The sequence below is a fragment of the Cavia porcellus genome, unplaced genomic scaffold, assembly GCF_034190915.1.
Source record: "Cavia porcellus strain 051 isolate PalLab524CR breed Dunkin Hartley unplaced genomic scaffold, mCavPor4.1 scaffold_22, whole genome shotgun sequence".
NCBI lineage: Eukaryota > Metazoa > Chordata > Mammalia > Rodentia > Caviidae > Cavia > Cavia porcellus.
Window position 1 is genome coordinate 20,444,647 of NW_026947505.1, and position 20,312 is coordinate 20,464,958.

The following is a 20,312-nucleotide window of genomic DNA, read 5'->3' on the forward strand; positions in this document are numbered from 1 at the left end:
ACAAACTGTGAGCCAAAATAAACCTTCCCTGCTTAGAATTGTGGGTGTGGGGTATTGTGTCCCAGTGAGGAAAAAGTAACTGTGACAGTATACTATGCTGTTTACCTTCTACTTCTCTGTGTTGTTTCATTATATACCAATTTCTTGAGAACTGCTTCTGCAAAGCATGACTGACAAATATCCCTACCACTGATGTGTGTTGTAGCTTGCCATAACTAATGCCATCTTGAGCCTGGCATTTAACTAGTGCCCTGTATTTGACCCAGAAGGATGGAAAATTACACAGAGTATAAGTCCCACAAGAAAAGCAGAATGGGCTGTATCCACAAGAGAAATATTAATCTGCTCAACAAAAGATGCAGGAAACAGGTGGCAACCAAAGATTACTGTAAGATTCTAGCTAAATTATTTCCAACAGGATGTCTTTTTGTGGTTCTCTTTTAAAAAGTCTCTAACTTTTCAGTTCAGGGCCACTCGATGAGACTCTGAAACGGGTTCATGGGTGGTTGATAAGCTCAGCTAATTAAATTCCAAATTTATCAATTTGGCTGCTTGGATTCCTATATTATGCATGAACCCACTTCAGTGCAGACCCCAGATCAACCGTCCTCTCCCTCCCCCAGCACACAAAGGCCCCCAGTACTTAGCTACTGAATAAGTAAGATAAAGAATGGTAACAGTAGCTTTGCTGCCCATATCAATAAACATTACAAATAATGAATAACAGGAAAAGATAAATCCAGTCTGTCCACACCATAGATTATAATACAGTCACTAAAAATCATGATTTCCCCTATTTAAATCAGTTATGGAAAAAGGTACAGTATGGGAAAAAGATACAGTATAGCTGCAATTATGCGAAGCAATTTAAAACTTGGAATAAAACAAAGTAAAAACATTGAGATCTAAATTAACCATTCTCTTCAGTAGTTTTCAGTGATTCTATATTTACTTCATGTTTTTTCCATACATTAATTTTATTCATTGTGCATATTTTACTTCCACAATCTGACATAAGTGGAATGTGTTTTTTTGATTTATTTGTTGGGCAAGGTCTCACTATGTGGCACAGGCTCATCTTGCGTTCAGGTCTCAAGTGACCCCCATTACCTCAACCTCTGCAGTTAGTACGGAGGTAAAGGACCACTCAGTGCAAGCACCAGCTCCTCCCATTTGTCTCCAAAAATACTTAAGCCCCAGACATTCCAAGGCATTTTTTATAACAGCTTTATTGAGATAGAATTCACCTAAAACTCATCCATGTAAAGTGCACCATTCAGGGTTTTTTTTTTTTTTTTTTTTTTTTTTTGGTCTTTTTTTCTTTTTTATCGGTACCAGGGATCGAACTCACAACTGCCTGCTTGCAAGGCAGGCGCTTAATGCAGCTGAGCTAAATCCGCAGCCCCCACCATTCAGTTTTGCAATATTCACAGTATTTGTAACATTACTACCGTGTGACAACACTTTTACTCCCCCAAAACGCAACCTCATGCAATTGGCTACCGTCTCTCATCCCCCACTGCCTCACCCACAGCCATAAGCAATAACTAACGTAATTTCTCTCTATAGATTTGCCTATTTTGGACATTTCAAGTAAACAGGATCTACACATTTGGTGTTCCTCACAGCCTTTTAAAATATCACTAATGTAGCACTTGTCAGATAAAGTTATAACCTGAAACTTCCAGAGACCAGGATAGGGTAACAGGCAACTTCATAATCAGAGGTTGGTGCTCAGTAGCATCCAATAAATGTCTGTTAATGTCCTCATTTTAAGGGTGAAGCAAATAAACCCCTAAGGGATTGTAACTTTTTTTTTTTTTTTTTTTTTTTGTCTTTTTCGTTTTTATCGGTACCAGGGATCGAACTCACAACTGCCTGCTTGCAAGGCAGGCGCTTTATGCCGCCGAGCTAAATACCCAGCCCCTAACCCCCAAGGGATTGTAAAACTCGCTCAGGATCACAGAGACAGGAGGGAAATGCTGACTCAAGACTTTCTAAAAATATAATTACCTGCTTACACAAACTATAACTTCTGTCAATGCGTTTCCTTGTTTATAAAATACTGGGTAAATCTAAAACTCCAGCTACTCCAGAGGATGAGGCAAGAGGATTACAAATTTCATGATCAACGAGGGCAATGTAGGAAGTATTGAGAAAAAAGGAGAAAAAGGTAGGACCTCAACAGGTTAGGTTTATTTCAGCACAAACCTGAGAGGGACCACACTGGCCCAGACCAGCAACTCCCTAACAGAATATGAGTTCTTTTATAAGGTCATGAGCACAAAGAAGGGCTGTGAAAGGAAAAAGTCAACATGGGACACTCTGGGCAGGAGTGCAGTGGAAAGGCTTTGTGGCTCCCTGCCAGGGACAAGGCTTCAGAACACAGAGGGAGCGGCTGCCTGTCAGGAGCAGTTATGATGGGTTACAGGCTGTAGCCATGGTTACCAAAGGGCTACCATGGGTGTAGCCCATTAACCTGGGATTACGGATCTCTAGCAAACGTGAAAGCATTGCAGGCAGAAAAGGTTTAGTAGGATGGCTTCGCTCTGACTCTTCCGGAAAGACTCTACCAAAATAAAATATAACAAGGGCTGGAAGGGAGGCGGTTGTAGCCCAGGGGTAGAGTGCTTGCCTAGTGCGTTTAATGTCCTGGGTTCAATCCTTAGTACCAAAAACCAAATCAAATTAAAATAATGGTAATTCCTACTTCATAGGTTGTGAAAATGCAAGCTATTTGTGAACTCTACAAAATCATGACACATCAGATGTGGCAATCACCCCACAATAAAAACCCAGACAATGGAGGAAGATTAAGAACATGACCGCTGGTCAGGCCAGCTCCCTGCTCTGCTTGAGGAATCACCTGAGATCTTCCACTGGCATCCACCCCCAGCCACCCACCCCGCAGGCCGGAACTATAACGGAGCCTCGGTGGGGATTGAATAAAGCGCCTCTCCAGCACCCCGCCCAGCGTTCAACTGACAAAAACCAGTCTCTCCAGGTTGGACTAGTTTTACTGCCCACCTTAGGTGGGAATAACAGATTTACAGTCCTGCTCCCACTCTACTGGAAAGTGAAGAATTAATAACTTTACTCCCATCTTCCTTGGAAATCACGAAATGACAAGGTTATAATTTTACTTCCACTTTTGTCTGGAAATTCTCATCTTTATTATAAGGACGGAATCGCTGATGAGTCAGGGTGGGGCACTAGGCTAAGCAACCCGCCTCGGGTCGCCAAAACAAGCGTACTACTGCAAACCCCCGCCCTCACCCTCAGGCCGCTCCGACCCGGTCTAAACAGGATTTAAAACCAGCAGCTCCATCAGGAAGTGAGCTGCCACTGGCTCCCGCTCGAGGTGATGCTAGCTAGCATCCTCGCTCTCAGGAAAGAGCGAGCAGTCCAGGGCGGCTAGACCCCGCCCCAGTGCCTCACCCTACTGGACCCCAAAGGGGAGCCAAGTTCCGGAGGGCCGAGCACCCGTCCCGCAGCCCAGGCCGCCCGGGCAGCAGCCTCCCGAGCCGCAGCCGCAGCCGCAGCCGCAGCCCCCGCCCTCGCCTCGCCTCGCCTCGCCTCGCCACGTCACGGGGCTAGGTGCAGTGCCCCCTAGGGGCTCGGCTCCTCGGAGCAGGAAGCGCCGGTCGCTCCCGCCGCCGGCCCGTTACCGGCCCCCGCCCTCGGGAGGAGCTGGCTGCTGCGGCCCTGCGTTCTCTCCGCATCATGAGCGCGCGCCTGCCGCTCGTCCTGCGCCAGCTCGGCCGTCCTCCCCGGGCCCCGGGCCCGCCGCGCCGCCTCCGGGTGCCCTGTCGCGCCGCCAGCGGAGGTGGCGGCCGGGGTGGCGGCCAGGAGGGCCTGCGAGGGCAGCAGCGGCCGCAGGATGGCCCGGCCTGGAGCAGCCGCGGCCCGGACAACCCGGCACCTCCCGCTCGGGACTCCATCGTCAGGTGAGTGGCCGGCCGGGCTCGCGCCCGGGCCCCACCGCAGGTGGCGGCCGGAGCCCTCAGGGCTGCGGGGCTCGAGTGCTCGGTGCCGACTCCTCCGGGCGCCCGCGGCCGGCTGGGGAGCGCGGGCTGGCGCGCGGCGTGGAGGCGGGGCTCGGGGAAGCGGGCCCCAAGGGCTAGGCGGGATTCAGCATCGCGGGAGCCGCGCTTCCTGACCACGCGCCCCGCTCCACGTGCGCCCGGCCGCCGGCTCTGATGCAACCGCGCGGCGCGGAGGGGACCGGAAAGGGGCGGCGCGGGCGAGGCGGGAGGTGGGGCGCGGGGATGCGCGCCACTAGGCTGGCGGGCGCCGGGACGCCGCGGCCCCCTCGCCGGCGAGCCGCTAGAACTCATCTCATCTCCTGTTCGGTCCCCGCGTGAGCCGCAGAGGGAGCCCGAGCAATCGCGGCTGCCGGCCCTCTTGCGTCTTCGCGCGGGAGCCTGTGTATGGAAGGTTCTGTCCAGACCTGGAGGCGAACTGTGGGGGCCTCTCGATGAGCCTCCTGCGTTCCCCACACACTCATCCCGGGCGCTCCGGTCCTCACCCTTCCGCTTACGGCTGAAAAACCGAGGAGAAAGAGTCCTGCGTGCATCCTTTGTGCAGAAGCGGGTTCCCGGGACCTCAGATCCTGTGAAGCGATGCACCCACATCCGGCTGGGGGCTTTCTAGCCTGGCTCTGGGCTAGGACCGACCGAGGCACGGGATGCTGTTGGGACAGTCTGCCCCTTCCCTCGTCACCCTCCTCCACCGCCGCCACCCCTTCTCTCTTCCCTCTGGCATTCATCCTAAATTATTACCCCATCCCACTCTATGACTGGTTTTTGTTTTTATTTTTGGTTTTCTGTTGATCCGATCCCTTCCTTGCCTTTGTCCCTCTTCTTGGTAATAACTGGTGACTTTCCCAGGCTCTTTATGATGTGGCTAATGAGTCTAAGATGCCTTTTATTTAAGATTATTTTGTCTAGGACCTTGGATTTACTTTGGGTCATTGGATTTTAAACAGCGCGCTGGTGAGCTCATTTTAGTGGGTTAAGGACTGAAGACAGGACAGGAGGCAAAACAATTCCATGACAGAGCACATTCAAAATGCCCAGCCTCGGTATTGTCACACATTAAGCCCTTAACCAATGTTGTCTGTTGGTTTTTTACAATACTTTAAACCAGGGCCTGTAAAACCTTTTGTGTGATGAGCTGGATAATAAATGTAGAATTAGTGGACCAAGAGGCAAGATCAAAAGTATCCTGCAGGTATTTTGATAACAAAATTTCTATAACCTTTTAATGAAATTTGGTCCTTTTATATGGGCACTGAAATTTGAATTTCATGTAATTTTCAAATGCCATTGGTGGAGTCAAGTGCATGATCTACCAGAAGTCTCTGGCCTGAAAGTGATGCACCCAGGACTTGAAGAAAAGGAGACTCATCTGAGCAGAAGCTACCTGGAATAGATATCCAAGAGCCTGTGCCTCAGTGGCTGTACCATTGAAAACTCTGAAAGGTTCACTGTTACTGGCCTAGGAAGTTTCTGTTGATCCTCAGACACGAATAAGGAAAGTTAACAGAATAAGCTCCCCAAGAAGAAGCACAGTGACCTGTTATTCCTAGTGGTGTCAGGAGACCATAACACCTTGATGTTTCATTCAGCAGGTCATGAGAAGGTAATGATACAATTTGTGGTCACTAGGGTCTGTCAATTTTGCATCCACATCTGGTAGACCTGAGAAAGCACCGGTGTGGGAAGCTGCAGAACAGCAGGTGGTGAAAACCCCATTGCTGCAGGGTAGATGTGGACTATCCTCCAGAGTTTCGAGGCTTACAGGCTTGGTGCCCCGGGAGAAGCTGCTGGGAGCTAGGGAAATCTTCCGGAGGTGGGCCTGGTGGGTGGGTGGGTGGGTGGGTGGGGCTTAGGTAATGGGAGGATGCCCTTGGAGGGGATTGGGGAACCCCCAAATGTTTATTCTCTTATTGCTGGCTCATTCATGATATAAATGCTTTACTCTGCCACACACTCCCATGATGTTACGCAGCTCATATGTGGCCCAGAGCAACGGCCACCCAATTTTGGACTGGAACCTTTATGACTATGAGCCAAAATCGTTCTTCTTCTGTTTTTAAATTACTGGGGCATATTGTTACATAGTAACAGAAAAATAATGAGTACAGCCAACAACAAAAGTGACATGATCTTTTATTTTTGCTATCTTTTAAAATTAGGACATGTTTGTAGTACATCATGTTTACATTCCTTGTAGGGAGTTTGTACATAATTACATTTTTTTAAAATTTTATTTTGAAAGTATACAACAGAACAAGACAGAATAAAGCCAACTAAGATCGTACAGTGAAGTTAGTACAGAACTTCACAGCACGTTCATAATTACATTTTAATTCCCTTTTTTATTCATCTTTCCCTTCCCTCCCCCTCTACCCATCTTTTGATCCCTTTTTTTTTTTTTTTTAATATATTTGCAGTACTAACATTTAGATTTCTTGTGTGGAGTTGGTACTTGTACATAAAACACTTTAATTACTTTTTTTCATCTCCTTTCCCTGTTTTCTCTTTTCTCTCTCTCTATCTCCTGATCCTTTTTCACTTAAAGATCTGTCAACTACTTCTTGTGTCACTTAACATAGTCTAAAGGTGCATCCATTTTCCTATCAATGACTCGTCGTCAGTCGTCTTCTCTTATGGCACAGTGATATTCTATTGTGTGTAAATACCACATTTCTTTATCCATCTGTTTTAGATTTAGCTATTACAAATTGTGCTGCTGTAAACGTGAGTAGGCATGTATCACTGAAATATAATATCTTTAATTCTTTCAAGGAGGATACCTAGAAAGGAAATATCGAGGGTGAATGGAATTTCTAGTTTCAGTTTTTTGAGGAATTTGCAAACTGACTTCCAAAGTGATTGTACTAGTTTACATTCTTATCAACAATGTAAGGGTTGGTGAGGGTTCTTTTTTCCCCCCTCCAGCCTAACCAGCATTTGTTATTATTTGATTTCTTGATAACAGCATTCTTTCTGGGTTAGTTGGAATCTCAGTGTTGATTTAATTTGCATCTTTCTACTGATCACTGATGTTGAGCATTTCTTCATGTATTTATTGGCTGTTTATTCTTCTGTGAATTTTGTCCATTCATTTAGTCTATCTGTTTTTTTGACTAGGTCTTTTATTGAGGGCATCTAATTTTTTTTGACTTGTAGATATTTTCTAGATAGGAGTCCTTTGTCTGAGGAATAGATGGCAAAATTTTTTCCTATAGGATCTCATTAATTCTTGGTACTATTTCCTGTGCAACCAGGGTTCTGTTCAAAAAAGCCTGTGTCTGTGCCTATGATTTCAAGAGTTTTATTTATTTTGTCTTACATTAAGTTGTGTTTCTTTTAACATTTAGTTCTTTAATGCATTTTGATTTTAGTTCAGTACATGGTGAGAAATACGGGTCTAGATTCAATCTTCTGCATGTGGATAACCCATGTTCCCAACACCACTTATTAAAGAGGCTATCTTTCCTCCAATGTATGTTTTTGACCCATTTGTCAAAGATCAGATGGTTGAATGTACTTATGGTTGTTTCTGCTTCCTTTATGCTATTCCATGACATGCTGTTCATGTCTCTTTTTGTGCCAGTACCATGCTGGTTTTTTACCGTAGCTTTGAAATATAACTTCAGTGTAACTTTGGGACTGTGATTCCTCCCACTTTGTTCTTCCTACCCAGGACTGCTTTTTAGATTTTGAATGTCTTGTGGTTCCATATGAATTTTAGGTTGTTTTCCTTTGTTCTGTGAAGAATGCTGTTGGAATCTTGACTGGGATTGCATTAAGTCTGTGTACTAGTTTTGAAGATACGGCTATTTTGCGTATGTTGATTCTGCCTAACCAGGAACAAGGGAGGTCTTTCCATTTTCTGATGTCCTCTTGGAATTTTCTTTGTCAGAGTACTGTTATTTTTGTTTTAGAGGCCTTTCACCTCCTTAGGTTAATTCTTAAGTGTTTCATTTTTCTTGGTGCTGTTGTGAATGGTATTTTTTTCCTTAATTTCTTTCTCAGTGAGTTCTTTAGTAGTGTACAAAAACAGACATAACCTTTTAAGAAATAACACATCACCAACATTCTTGACAGAGGTGACAGTGAGAAAGTAAACAAAAATTGACAAGCAAAAACAAGGGTTTGTCATAGGGAAGACTCAGATTCTGAATGTGAAGTTTTAGAATGTCTCAATTTCCTGTTTCTTTTGTTATATACTTATGAGTGACTTTATAACAAGGAAGTCTAATAGGCCTTCAATAATCTGTTGGTACTTACAAAGTAAATGTTGTACATATTTTAACTCCCTGCATTTTTTCCCTTAATGATTCCTTAGATAATGATGTGTTTCTTGTCTTTCTCAGATTTGGTGGAATGCAATATATAAAATCTTTCTGTTAAGCCCTTGGTTTAGGCCTGATTGTGAAATAGGAAATGGGCCAGGCAGCTCTAATAGACATCTTAGTCCATTTTGTGTGGCTATAGAACAACACCGCAGACTGGGTAATTTATAAATGATAGAAATTTATTATCTCATAGTTGAAGCTCAATATCAAGGTGCCAGCATCTGGCAGAGGCCTTCTTGCTGCCCTGTAATGTGACAGAAGGTGGAAGGGCAGGGTGAACAAATGCATCCTTTTCATTAAGTGCCTCCTCCCACAATGCCGACACTTGCCCATTCTTGGGGCGGGGGGGCTCTCTCCTTTTGACCCAGTCACTTCCTAAAGGTCCCATCTCTCAACACTAACACTGGGGATTGCATTTCCAACACATGAACATGGACATATTTAAGCTAGAGCAATGCCCAAAGCACCACCCAGAGGAGACAGAGCCCAGGGCAGGCAAGATGACCTCTGTGATGCTGCTTGCTATTCTCTCTGTGGGTAGAAGACCTTTGCTTGGGTTTCCTCATCTCCCAGCCAGCAAAAGAATAAAGGGGCCAGTTTGCACACTTGTCCATCCTGCCCATTCCTTGCCTCTCCACTGGCTGGAAGTTGGTTACACGAACCATTGGTTACACGAGCTGCAGGTGAGTGAGCCTGGGAAATGTGCTCTCCAGCTGGGTGACCATGTGCAGCCAACACTCAGAATTTCTCATTAAAGAAAAGGAATGTTGAAGTACCGTCTAAAGGAAGTACCCAGCAGCAGCTGGTTTGAGATTATTATTCTTACTGTTAGATTGAATGTAGCTACTAATTGCCAGTGCCCTGAGTTATTAAACAGCTTGCCGCTGGTTTTAGCCTGGACTGCTCATCTGAACATCAGTGGTTACCGCGTTAGAGGAGGCTGCTTTGGAGACCTTTGCTATAGATAGAGAAGGGCACCTCTTTGGTTTTTGAAATTTCTGAGAAGTTAAAATTTACATTTTATGAGCCTAATACATAGGCTTTATGTTCAGGGGTGTGTTTACACTGGTAGTTTTCAGCGACCAGCAGCTTTCTCCCCAACTGCTAGCGATGGACACAGCTGACCGCAGGGGATCCTGGGAAATGTGGTCACTATTGCAAGGTTGCTTTGTGCCCATCAAACATACTCCTTGCACAGCCAGCCAGGGTGCTAAGTCAGTGGTGGTGGCTGTAGTAATAGTAATAGTGGTAATAGATAGATCCAGCATAAAGTAATAATAAAGCTGGTGATGATGACTTATAATAGCATTAAATTATCTTTAGCAGAACTCTGAGTTCTATCTAGCTGCAGTAACGTATTCCTCCCCACTGTTTACTGGAGTTGACAAAGTCATTCTTCTCTCCTAGGAACATAAAAACCTCTAATTAGAAACATTTATGATACTTTTTAGATTTATTGAACCTGGCGCCTTTTCCTACTTGCTTTGTTTATCAATGTAGGAATAATAAGTAACCCCAAAGAATGAAATATCACACTAAGGACAATTGTGGGAAGCAGGAGACAATTTTACTTATTAGCTTTGTGAATTACAATGGTGAATCCCTTTTATCCACCTATATTTTCTATCCCCTACACCTCAGCTGTTTTGAAAGTTAATTACAGGGGTGTGAGCACATATGTTTCTGGGGGAAATTATTACTATTGGGATGAATGTTTAGAGTGTTCCAAGGTAGTGTTGCCTTACAGAAAAATATGTCTAATAGTAAAAAGGTGGAGCACACCTTTTTTAAAATCAGGCAGCAGGGGTTCATCAAGACCAAGTAAATTGCCTGCTCTGGTCTGTGGAAGGCCTGAGTGCCAGACTTGGCTGTTTTTCTTTTTTCTTTTTTCCCACTGTCTGTTCTAGAACTTCATGGTTGTATTGTCAAAGGGACACTTTCCTGGGTGCCACCTTGACATCCTGAATCTGACTTTCTGGGAGATATATGGACACCTTCATTTTTATCAAACCTCCCTGGTAATTCCCACACCAAGGACTGCTCAGGACCCCCATCCTCCAGTGGTTTCCCAGACCAGGCAGGAAGAAGTGTGGCCCAAATTAGTCACCCCACCAGGCTGGGAGACAGTGCAGAACGTGGCCTTCAGTCACCCATCACTGGACAGTTGGATTGTGGTACCCACTTATTAGGAGATTTATAAACTTTGTTGCATGGTCTCATTTACTCAACACAATAATACTTTGCAGGGAATTAAGTTACTTTAATCCAGGTGTTTAAAAACCAAAACCTAAAGAAAATAACCCAGAACTGCTCACTGAGTCTGCCCAGAAGACAGGAGAAAGGCTGGTTCTGGTGTGAGTTTTGAAGCCGTTGAGTACACTTTACCCTCTTTTACTGGGGGAGGTGATACACAGTGTCCTTTGGTCTCAAGCCCTCAACTACCTCTGAAAACTGGGAGACTTTTTGCTCTTGAGGACCAACTACTGATGGGACTCCCGCTTACATTTTTAGCTGGAGGCTAAAAACCATGTATAAAGTTGGACTGAGCCTGGCACTGTAGCTCAGTGGTAGTGCATTACCTAGCATGTTTGAGGTCCAGAGTTCAGTCCCCAGCGCTACAAGTAGAAGTCTGCACAGAGCCTGACTCAGAAGTCTGCACTGAGCATGATCTTAACACTGAAGTGAACTGCCTTGGTTGAGTTTTGTATTGGAAAGGTGATGGGGGGACTTGACTGTGTTGTCCATTTGCTAGTAAGAACACGTGGTGCATCTGAAATCACCCATCCAGGAGGCTCCAGAAAGAGCCTTTGACCATAATTATTTAGGTCTGTGTATCTGGGCAGGTGTACTTTTTTCTCTTTCCCTTCCATCTCTCTTTTTTTCTTTATTATCTATCTTTTATTTTGCTCTTTATTTGTAATTTCTCATATAAGAGAAACCATGTGATATTGAAGTGTGTCTGATTTATTTCATTTAACATGATAGTTTCAAGATGCATCATTTTCCTATAAATTACTTAATTTTACCCTTTATGGCAAAATAGTACTCCATTGTATATAAATGCACATTTGCTTTATCCACCCATCTGTATATTGATGGATTCATAAGCCAATTCCAAGATTTAGCTATTGTGAATTGTTCTGCTATGAGTATGCATGCATGTACCATTAGTATGATGACTGTAACTCTCTCAAGAAGAGACCTAGGATGGGACTAGCCAGGTCAAATGGAACTTCCTGTTTTAGCTTTTTTTTTTTTCCCTTTTGAGACAGGGTCTCACTATGCAGTTCAGGTTGGCCTTGAGCTCGCTTTGTAGCCCAGACTGGTCTAGAACTTGCAATGATCCTCCCGCCTCAACCTGTCCAGTACTGGGATTACAGGCCTGCACTGCCATGCCCAGCTCATGTTTTAGTCTTTTGAGGAGTCTCCTTACTGATTTCCATAATGGTTGTATATTTACATTCCCACCAACAGTGAAAACAAATGTCTCTCACCCGCTCCTCCCAGCCCCAGTAGCGTGTGCTGTTATCTGATTTCTTGGTGATGGCCTGTTCTTTCTGGAGTAAGATGGAATCTCGGTGTTGTTTTAACCTGCATTTCACTGACGGCCAGAGCTGTTGCACATTTTCTTATCTGTGTACTGGGCATTTGTACTTCTGCTGGGAAGGTTCTGTTCGTTTCAGTTGCTGGGCTCTGACCTCAGGTACCTTTCACCTCCAGGGATGCCAAGGGGAGGGTGCCCGCTGCTGAGGTAGATGTGCAGACCGTGTTGTCCTGAGCAGTGAGATCTTTTCCCAGAGAGGCCTTTGGAGTGCTGTCAAACTCCCCTGCATCCCAGTTCCACAGCTCCCTTTTCCCTCGCCCACTCCTCTCCCTTGCAGCCCCCCTGGAATCTAGCCCTGTCTTCACCATCCCTCTCCCCATGTACAGCTGCTTTCTATCCCTATGCACTTTAGTCTTTTTTTGTTTTTTTTTTTTTTGAGGAAAGTGTGGTGAAGGAATAGGGTTTTTTAAAGCAGAAACCTAGATGTTTCATTATAGGAAGCTTTGAAAATACAAGAGAAAAAGTCTCCTCTAGAATATTAGCTTGTTTCTGCTATTTATCTTAAACACTGAATTGTCTTTTTTGACATTCTGTGTCCTTGTTATCCTGCTTCTCCCCATACTGTACTTTCAGAACCTCCTTTTTTAAAAAAATGTTAAAACAAAGAATAAAAATGATAATACAGATTTCAAAACAATATAATAGGAGGTTAACAATGGTGAATGTATTGTGTATTGTTATCTTAAAGTAGTAGCTCAGATTACAAGATAGAGGCATGAAAAAGTGATCGAACAATGAAAGCAGAACCCATTCTTTTGATGGATTAACCATGATTAATAGTATAATTGCCTATCTTGCACCTATATATATATTCTTCTCACTTCTTTCTTTTCTCTTTTCCCCCATCCCATTTGTTCTTTCCTTTTGAGCAGTGTCTTCCCGTTTCACTTTCACACTATCTATTGTACATTATGAATCTTATTTACTCTTTCTGTTTTTCATACTAAGGAGACAACATGGTATTTACACATAGGAGTCCGATTTATTTCGCTTATGAGTATGATCTTAAATTGCATCTTTACCTATAACAGCCTTGAGTTTATCCTTCTTTATAGCTGACCGGTACTCCATTGTATAAAAATGCCACATCTTATCTGTTCTGCAGTTGGTGGGCGTTTGGGTTGTTTCCAAAATTTAGCTATTACAAATTGTGCTGCTGTACACATGAGTGCACATATGTTGCTGCTGTATAGTGTTTTCAATTCTTCTGAGAAGATACCCAGAAGGAGAATAGCTGGTCAAATGGGAAATGCAATCTTAGTTTTTTGAGGAAACTTCACACTGATTTCCAGAGTGATTGTACGAGTCTACACTCTCAGCAACAGTGGAAAAGGGTTCCTTTTCCCCCACTGCCCCTCCAGCATTTGTTATTGGTTGATTTCTTGATAGTAGCTATTCTTTCTGGAGTAAGATGGAATCTCAGTGTTGTTTTAATTTGCATTTCTTGAATGACCAGCGATTTTGAACATTTTTTCATAAATTTATTTGCCATTTGTATTTCTTAACCTGAGAAGTGTGTGTTCATCTCAGATGCCCATTTTTGGGTTGGATCTTTGAATTTGGGGAGCCAGATCTTTTCAATTCTTTATATGTTTTGATTGAAGTCCTTTGTCTGAGGGGCAGTTGGCTAAAATTTTTTCCCATTCTGTGTATTTGCTCTTCACTTTGTTATACAAAAACTTTTTAATAAGATAAGATCCCAGTTGTTGATTCTTTGAAATATTTCCCGTGCAGTACCTCCTTTTGTTGTCTAATTATTTTTACTTCTGGTAACAAAGGTTGTAAGAAAGTGTGTTCTAGAAAGAAATGACTATGTCATTTTTCTTTCTCTCTATAGAGAGGTTATTCAGAATTCAAAAGAAGCTCTACGTTTGTTACAAGAAAAAAACCCTGCATTTAAGCCAGTTCTTGCTATTATTCAGGTAAGCTAAGTGCAGTGCGGTCCTGCCATTTGAAGATTTTCAATGTAGAAAATACTTGTAAACTAATGACCAGCTGTATTTCTTGTTAAGGAAGACTGGACTCAGAAGTGCCGTCACCTGCCTTTCTTTGGTCGTTTGCTTCTAGCTTTGCCTTGTGTGTCGTCCTGACCCTGAGGTCAGGAGGTAGGCGCCCATGGAAATCACATTACATAGAACGTACAGCAGCCCACGTGCACTTACAAAGCTTATCAAATGCGGTTTGAAGGTGATAGGATGGTAAGCTCCCCTGTGGTTCTGCTGGCGAAGACAGATGACATGTGGGCGTTTGCTAATGGTTTTACCATATCTCTTGCAACCTGTTTATCAAAAGGCATTGCTGTGTCAAAAGGCCTTTGCCTTCCCTGTACGTGTTTTGGCTGCAGCCCTTTAGTGCTAAGCTACTGTTGGCACTGTTACTGGCATCTGTGTGTCGGCAGGTGCAGGGAAGTGCTGAAGTGAGCCAAGCGTGGAGGCTGGCAGCCCATCAGTTGAATGGTTACAGCAGTGCTTGGCACACCTTCAGCGTATCAAATCAGCAGCCTCTGCACTCATTCGTGCGTTGGGTTTCAGGATTGTAGAGCTGTGCTCATGTTGCTTACATTCCTTGGGGTGTGATCTGCATCCCCTTACAGAGAAAGAACAGTTAGACAGAGAGGCGAACTGACCTGGCAGCTGGGGTTTTCTGGGAAGAGTGCATGCTCTTTGACTTTCCACTCACAGGCAAGCTGTTTATACTCCTGTCTTTAGTGTTTTAGTACTGAGGATTAAACCCAGGACCTTAGCACTAAGCTACATTCTCACCCCTTTTTAAAGTTTTGAGATACAGTCTCTTTGTGTTACTAAATTGCCCAAGCTGAGCCTAGACTTGTGATCCTCTGCCTCAGGCTCCCATGGTGCAAGGATCACAAGTGAACACCATCACACTTGGCGGGAAGTATCTTTGTTACCTATTTTTAAAAGGTGACATACTTTGAAATTAACCTTTGTTTTATATCAACTATTGATCCCCACTTCTTTTTCCAAGCAATAAGGTTTGTTTTCTGTATTTTCCATATCATCTTTGTGATTAGATAATTTGTAACTGCAAAACTCAGTCCATGTATATTTCATGCTTTTTCAAGATGTGTTCATGTTGTTACATTTTTCCTATTTCTCTTTTTCTCTAAGGCAGGTGATGAAAACTTAATGCAGGAAATAAACCAGAATCTGGCTGAGGAGGTGAGAATTGCTAACTTTCACAAATGCATTATAATTCCTACCAGTATATTCTGTGATAGTGACAGGTGGCCTTGTGTTCCTTTTCAGGCTGGTCTGAACATTACTCACGTCTGCCTTCCTCCAGATAGTGGCGAAGCTGAGGTAATGTCGCTCGGCATGCGGGCATGCACTCATCTCTCTGTAGACCTTGTTGATCTGTTAGCATCTCCCAGCTGTGGCAGAAACAGGTCTAGCCTTTCTTGTGGCTGAAATTTCAGAAGAGTTCACTTTCCCCCAGCCTCATATTCCTTGATCTCTCTGTCCCATGAAGACTTGAGCTGCAGCATCACTGTTCTGTCCTTTAGGGCTACTATTAAGTAAGGTTACTTGAACACAAGCATTGCCACATCACCACAGCTAATCCAATAACTTGATGGCTACCGAATGACTAAGGGACCAGTCACATACAATGTGGACGTACTGGGCCCAGAAAGAGATGGCACACACCCAAGCACACACTACACGGTACTAGATTTCTTTAAGCTATTCAGAGTGACATAGAAGTTAGAACTAATGAATTGCTTATTTTTGGAATTTTCCATGTAGTGTTTTTATACCATGGTTAACCAAAGAATAACTGGAACCCTGGAAAGTGAAACCACAGACTACTTGTATTGCAGCAGGGAGATGCTCGGCCTGCTGAGCCACAGTCCTCTCCACAGGTGTGCAGAGGTTTTTCTTCTAGAGGAGGAGTGAACAGGGCTAGAAATGGTTTGTGGAAGGCAGCGAAGGATCTCTGTTCCCTGAGGCCAGCAGGAGGAGCTGTCTGCTAACTCAGGCTAAGGCTGGTCCAAAGTTCAAAGACCTGCTGGAAGGAAAAAGCTTGACCAGTTTGGTTACCAAGCATTTCAATCTGTTTAGTCAGTAAGACGAGCAGCTTAGCCAAATATTTGTAAGACAGAGAGCTGGCATTTGTAGTCTGTGTTTTGCCTATGTATTGCATTGACAATGAGTTTTATCCAAACCCTATGGGTAAAGGTGATTTTAGATAGATAGACGATAGATAGATAGATAGATAGATAGATAGATATAGATATAGATATGAAACAGGTTAGGGCAGGATTCTCTTTTCTAGGATCAAATAGGGCTCAGTGAAGTTCAGCATTGTCACTAGCAAGGAGAAAAAAGGATAAATACATGCTCCCACACTCTTCCCTTTAAAGATATTTCCTGAAAGTACCAATTTGGTCCCCATTCCATTGGCTCCAACATAATTACCTGGCCACTGCAAAGGAGGCTGGGAAATGTAGTGTTTGTGCCAGGAGGTCTTAGGCCATTCATTATCCCAGATAAACCCAGTGTTTATTACTAAGGAAGAAAGAACACTAGATATTGGACTGTTTCTGCTACATTTGCTGTTTTTAGTATATAACAAATGCATTTGTTCATTTGCAGGAGACCCACTGCGTGCAATACAATTTGCATTTCTTTCTTTCTTTTTTTTTTTTTTTTTTTGAGACAAGGTCTCCAGGCTGGCCTTGAATTTGCAGCCAAGCCTCGTGGCTTTGCCTCTCAAATGTTGGGATTACAGGCTTTCACCACCACACCTAGCTGCAATTTGTATTTCTTTAGGTTGTTTTTTGCTACCGGTAGTGATAGCACTGGACTTACTTTTTTTTTTTAAGTGAAGAATCTTTCCCACCCGTTTTTCTTGGGTGAAATTCTGATAAGATATATTAGTTTGTTACTACTTGAAACAGGAGCTTAATGTAGTAAGATAGTTTTTATTTTGCTTTGCTTTGTTTTTGTCATTTCTTCCAAATCTGAAGTATAAGTAATAATGGTTCTCTCCCTTTATTTTGACCTCTGCTTAGATGTCACAACCTCTGACCCTCCCTAAGCCCCAGTGACACTTTTAGCTGTTTACCCTGTTTAACCTGCTTTGTTCATACTGACCACTTCCAGAGTTTACATTACTAGTGTTTGAGGAGTGCTCTTGCTTCTATTTTAAATAATCCAGTCTGTGAGAGCTGTAGTTCCTTTACTTAGAACTAGCACGAAGTAGGTACCCAAAACATATTTGTTGGATAAAATTATGCCAAGTGAAGGAAATAAAGTTTGGTTTCTGATTTGGTACATCATACCAACCATACCTACGTCATACCTACCATAGTGACTTTTGCTGAACAAGGAACACAAAAGGATAGCACTTTCTGTAAGTGAGACCCAGCTGCACAGGGCAGAATATTCTTACCCTTAAGGAAACAATTCTATTTAGTGAAGTGAGTGAGAATCTTATGTCCTTGCATAAAATAGAGGTCAACAGAGAGAGGAGGAAACATTGCTTTTTGAGACAATATGTTGCCATTTGTTAGTAGTTATGCATTAGCTTCCTATAGTGTGCTATGGTCTTATTTATTTATTTATTTATTTATTTATTTTTTCCTGTTTAGGCAAAACAGCCCGTAGGAGAAACAAACCCAGGTCTTTTATAAGTTGTAAACTATACTGATGTTTCCCATAACAAGGAGCTGTGTGTGCTTAGTTTTCTATTCATACGCATTTGTGAAGTCTTTCTCTGTGCCACTCAGATCCCGAGAGCCTGAGGGCCTCAGGGCTTTGTCAGAGCAGTAGTCGGAAAGCTTCCGTTGAACCCTTCAACCCTTGGCCTTTTGAGACACCCAGGCTTTGCTGGACCAGCTTGGCATACTTGAGATTCATGCTTCCTGGCCTTCCTGAAAATTTACTGGCAGCATACTTGGGATAAAATGTGTCAGGGAATTATCTTTTGTCTAGCTGAACTATAGTAACAGTTGAGCTCTAGTTTTGTTTTGTTGTTTTCTTGCACAGAGTTAAAGCGGCAAGTATGAAGTCACTAAAAAATCAGTCCAACTTGTTTGGGGTTTTTATGAAAATGAGGAAATAGACTTCATTGTGCTTTGCACTAAGAGATTCAACAAAGAGTAAAAAAAAAAAGTAACATCCATTGTTATGAATCTAGTTTTTAATATAAAGCATTTCTTGTAGGATCTTATTTTCACAAAACTAATTTTTTTCTCTGTAGATTATAGATGAAATCTTAAAGATGAATGAAGATACCAGAGTACATGGCCTTGCCCTTCAGATCTCTGAGGACTTGTTTAGCAACAAAGTGCTTAATGCCTTGAAACCAGAAAAAGATGTGGATGGGTAAGGAAATGTGAAAGAAAACAGTCAAGCTTTGTTACAAAATCACTTTTCCTACTGTGTTTTTTCCTGAATTTTTTTTTACAATATGTTAATTAGGAAATGAAAGAAGTTTAAGAACTTCTAAAGTTCTGTATATAAAAGTTGCTATCTTGGAAAATACATAAGCCCTTTTGCAGGAGTTGCGTGCCATTTTGGGAAATTTTTTTGTTATACTGTTGACCTCATTTAACACATTCTTGTCTCACGGAGTTCTTGGCCTGCTCTCCTTTTCCAACAGTTTTTCTCTGGTAGTGTTACCAGACCAGAGAAGAAGCCTGAGACCTGATTTCCCCAACAGCACCATATTCTGCTTTAGATCCAGGCCAGTTGAGAAAAATCAAATGAATATCCTTAATGACGCAAGGCTTTGTTTGAAACTGGAGGCAGGCATGGGGCAGAGACCATAAATAGCAGGTGATCTGTCTCATGTTGGTCTCTGAGTCACATCATGGTGTGAAGATAGTAAGCTTCAAAGGACAAAAAATACTGTTGGTCTGCAATGAGAGATCAGCAGGTTTCCGGGGGATTAAAGACCCAATTTTCCTACTTAGAAATAATAGTAAATATTTTATACTGTGGCTAAAAGGAACACAAATATATTTTTGGTTATAAACTAAGCAAATTTATAATGACTCCCAATCTGGTATACCCTTCAGGGACTGGTTTGAGAAGCTGCACCCCCCTGAGACACCCAGTCTTCTTCGATCCGATTCTTTTATTATAGTTTGGTAGTCCCAAGTGTAGGTTAAAAAGTTGTTACAAGAACTGAGCGTGTAGTTCATGGTATTGTATGTGTTTAACATGTACAAGGCCCTGCGTTCAATTTGTAGTACTGCACAAAGAAGTGGTCAAAAATCTCTAATCTTGTAGTAGACTCACTTTAAAAAGAGAAGAAGCCCTAATCAATGAGAAAACTGAGCATATGAAGTTACAGCTTTTTAGTTTTCATAAAAAGAGAAAAGGGCTGAAAGCTTTTCTAAATGTCTTTACTTGGTTACTGATCTAGATTGAGACTATCAGTTGAGGCAACTTAATTATCAAATGTTTTGTGTTGCCTAGGAACAAGGAAAGGCACAGAGGCCATCCAAAGTATAGGATCACTCATTTCTTTTCCCCGTTAATTTCCCAAGAAAATGCATACTGAGGTCAAGTGGGATTCCAACGTGTGAACCCTAAGTTTTTCTGGGTCTTTCCAAATTTGCAGGATGGGTTCCGGGTTTTGGAAGTGGACTGCCTGGTTACAGGGTGCCTTTCCTTTGCAGTGCTTCAGGGGTGCTCCCTGGAATGGTGACGCAGAGCCTGAGGCACCTTCAGCGATGCTGTGGTGTGGGGTAGAAGCAGCCCACCCGCAGTGGGGACCAAAGTGAAGTTCCCTGAAGGGCTGCTCTCAAGCTAATCACATTGACTTCCTGCTTTGTTCTTTAACTATTTTTTAATATAGTCTATCAAGCGTTATTTAGGATTGATACGTGTGAATTCCTCTAGATGATTTTTGACTGGGTTTTCACTTACTTGCTCCCTTCTCTGCTGATTCAGAGTGACAGATATAAACCTGGGGAAGCTGGTGCGTGGCGATGCCCATGAATGTTTTGTTTCACCTGTTGCCAGAGCCATAATTGAACTTCTTGAAAAATCAGGTATGACACTCCTTTGCAAATGCTGTTTTCTGTTTATTGATATTTATGTGTCTGTGGGTTTGTTTTGGTTTTGTTTTGTTTCTGTGGATACTACGAATCGAACTCAGGACCTTGTGCTTGCCAGGCAGGCACTGCAGCACTGAGCTATATCCCTGGCTGTTGATATTTACATAATTTTTAAAATAAAGTTTTGAGCTTGGTGTGGTGGCACATGCCTGTAATCCCAGCACTTGGGAGGCTGAGGCAGGAGGATCCTTGCCAGTTTGGGACAAGCCTGAGCTACAAAGTGAGCTCAAGGCTAGCCTAAACTGCATAGC

General features: G+C 43.0%; 1 protein-coding gene across 3 annotated transcripts in view; it reads left to right on the forward strand.

The window, feature by feature from the left end:
- The first annotated feature begins 3,161 nt into the window (after positions 1-3,161).
- Mthfd1l (methylenetetrahydrofolate dehydrogenase (NADP+ dependent) 1 like) overlaps positions 3,162-20,312 on the forward strand; it is a 180,997-nt gene continuing 163,846 nt past the window's right edge. Inside the window, exons 1-6 of one of the 3 annotated variants that reach the window (XM_063232907.1) lie at positions 3,162-3,947; positions 13,810-13,894; positions 15,101-15,151; positions 15,239-15,292; positions 18,195-18,319; positions 19,895-19,995. In XM_063232907.1, the coding sequence (XP_063088977.1) occupies positions 3,724-3,947; positions 13,810-13,894; positions 15,101-15,151; positions 15,239-15,292; positions 18,195-18,319; positions 19,895-19,995 (640 nt within the window). In that variant the 5' untranslated portion in view covers positions 3,162-3,723. Of the gene's footprint in view, positions 3,948-4,295; positions 5,644-13,809; positions 13,895-15,100; positions 15,152-15,238; positions 15,293-18,194; positions 18,320-19,894; positions 19,996-20,312 lie in introns of those variants that run through there. The other 2 variants (XM_023564547.2, XM_023564546.2) reach the window with 2 other exon arrangements.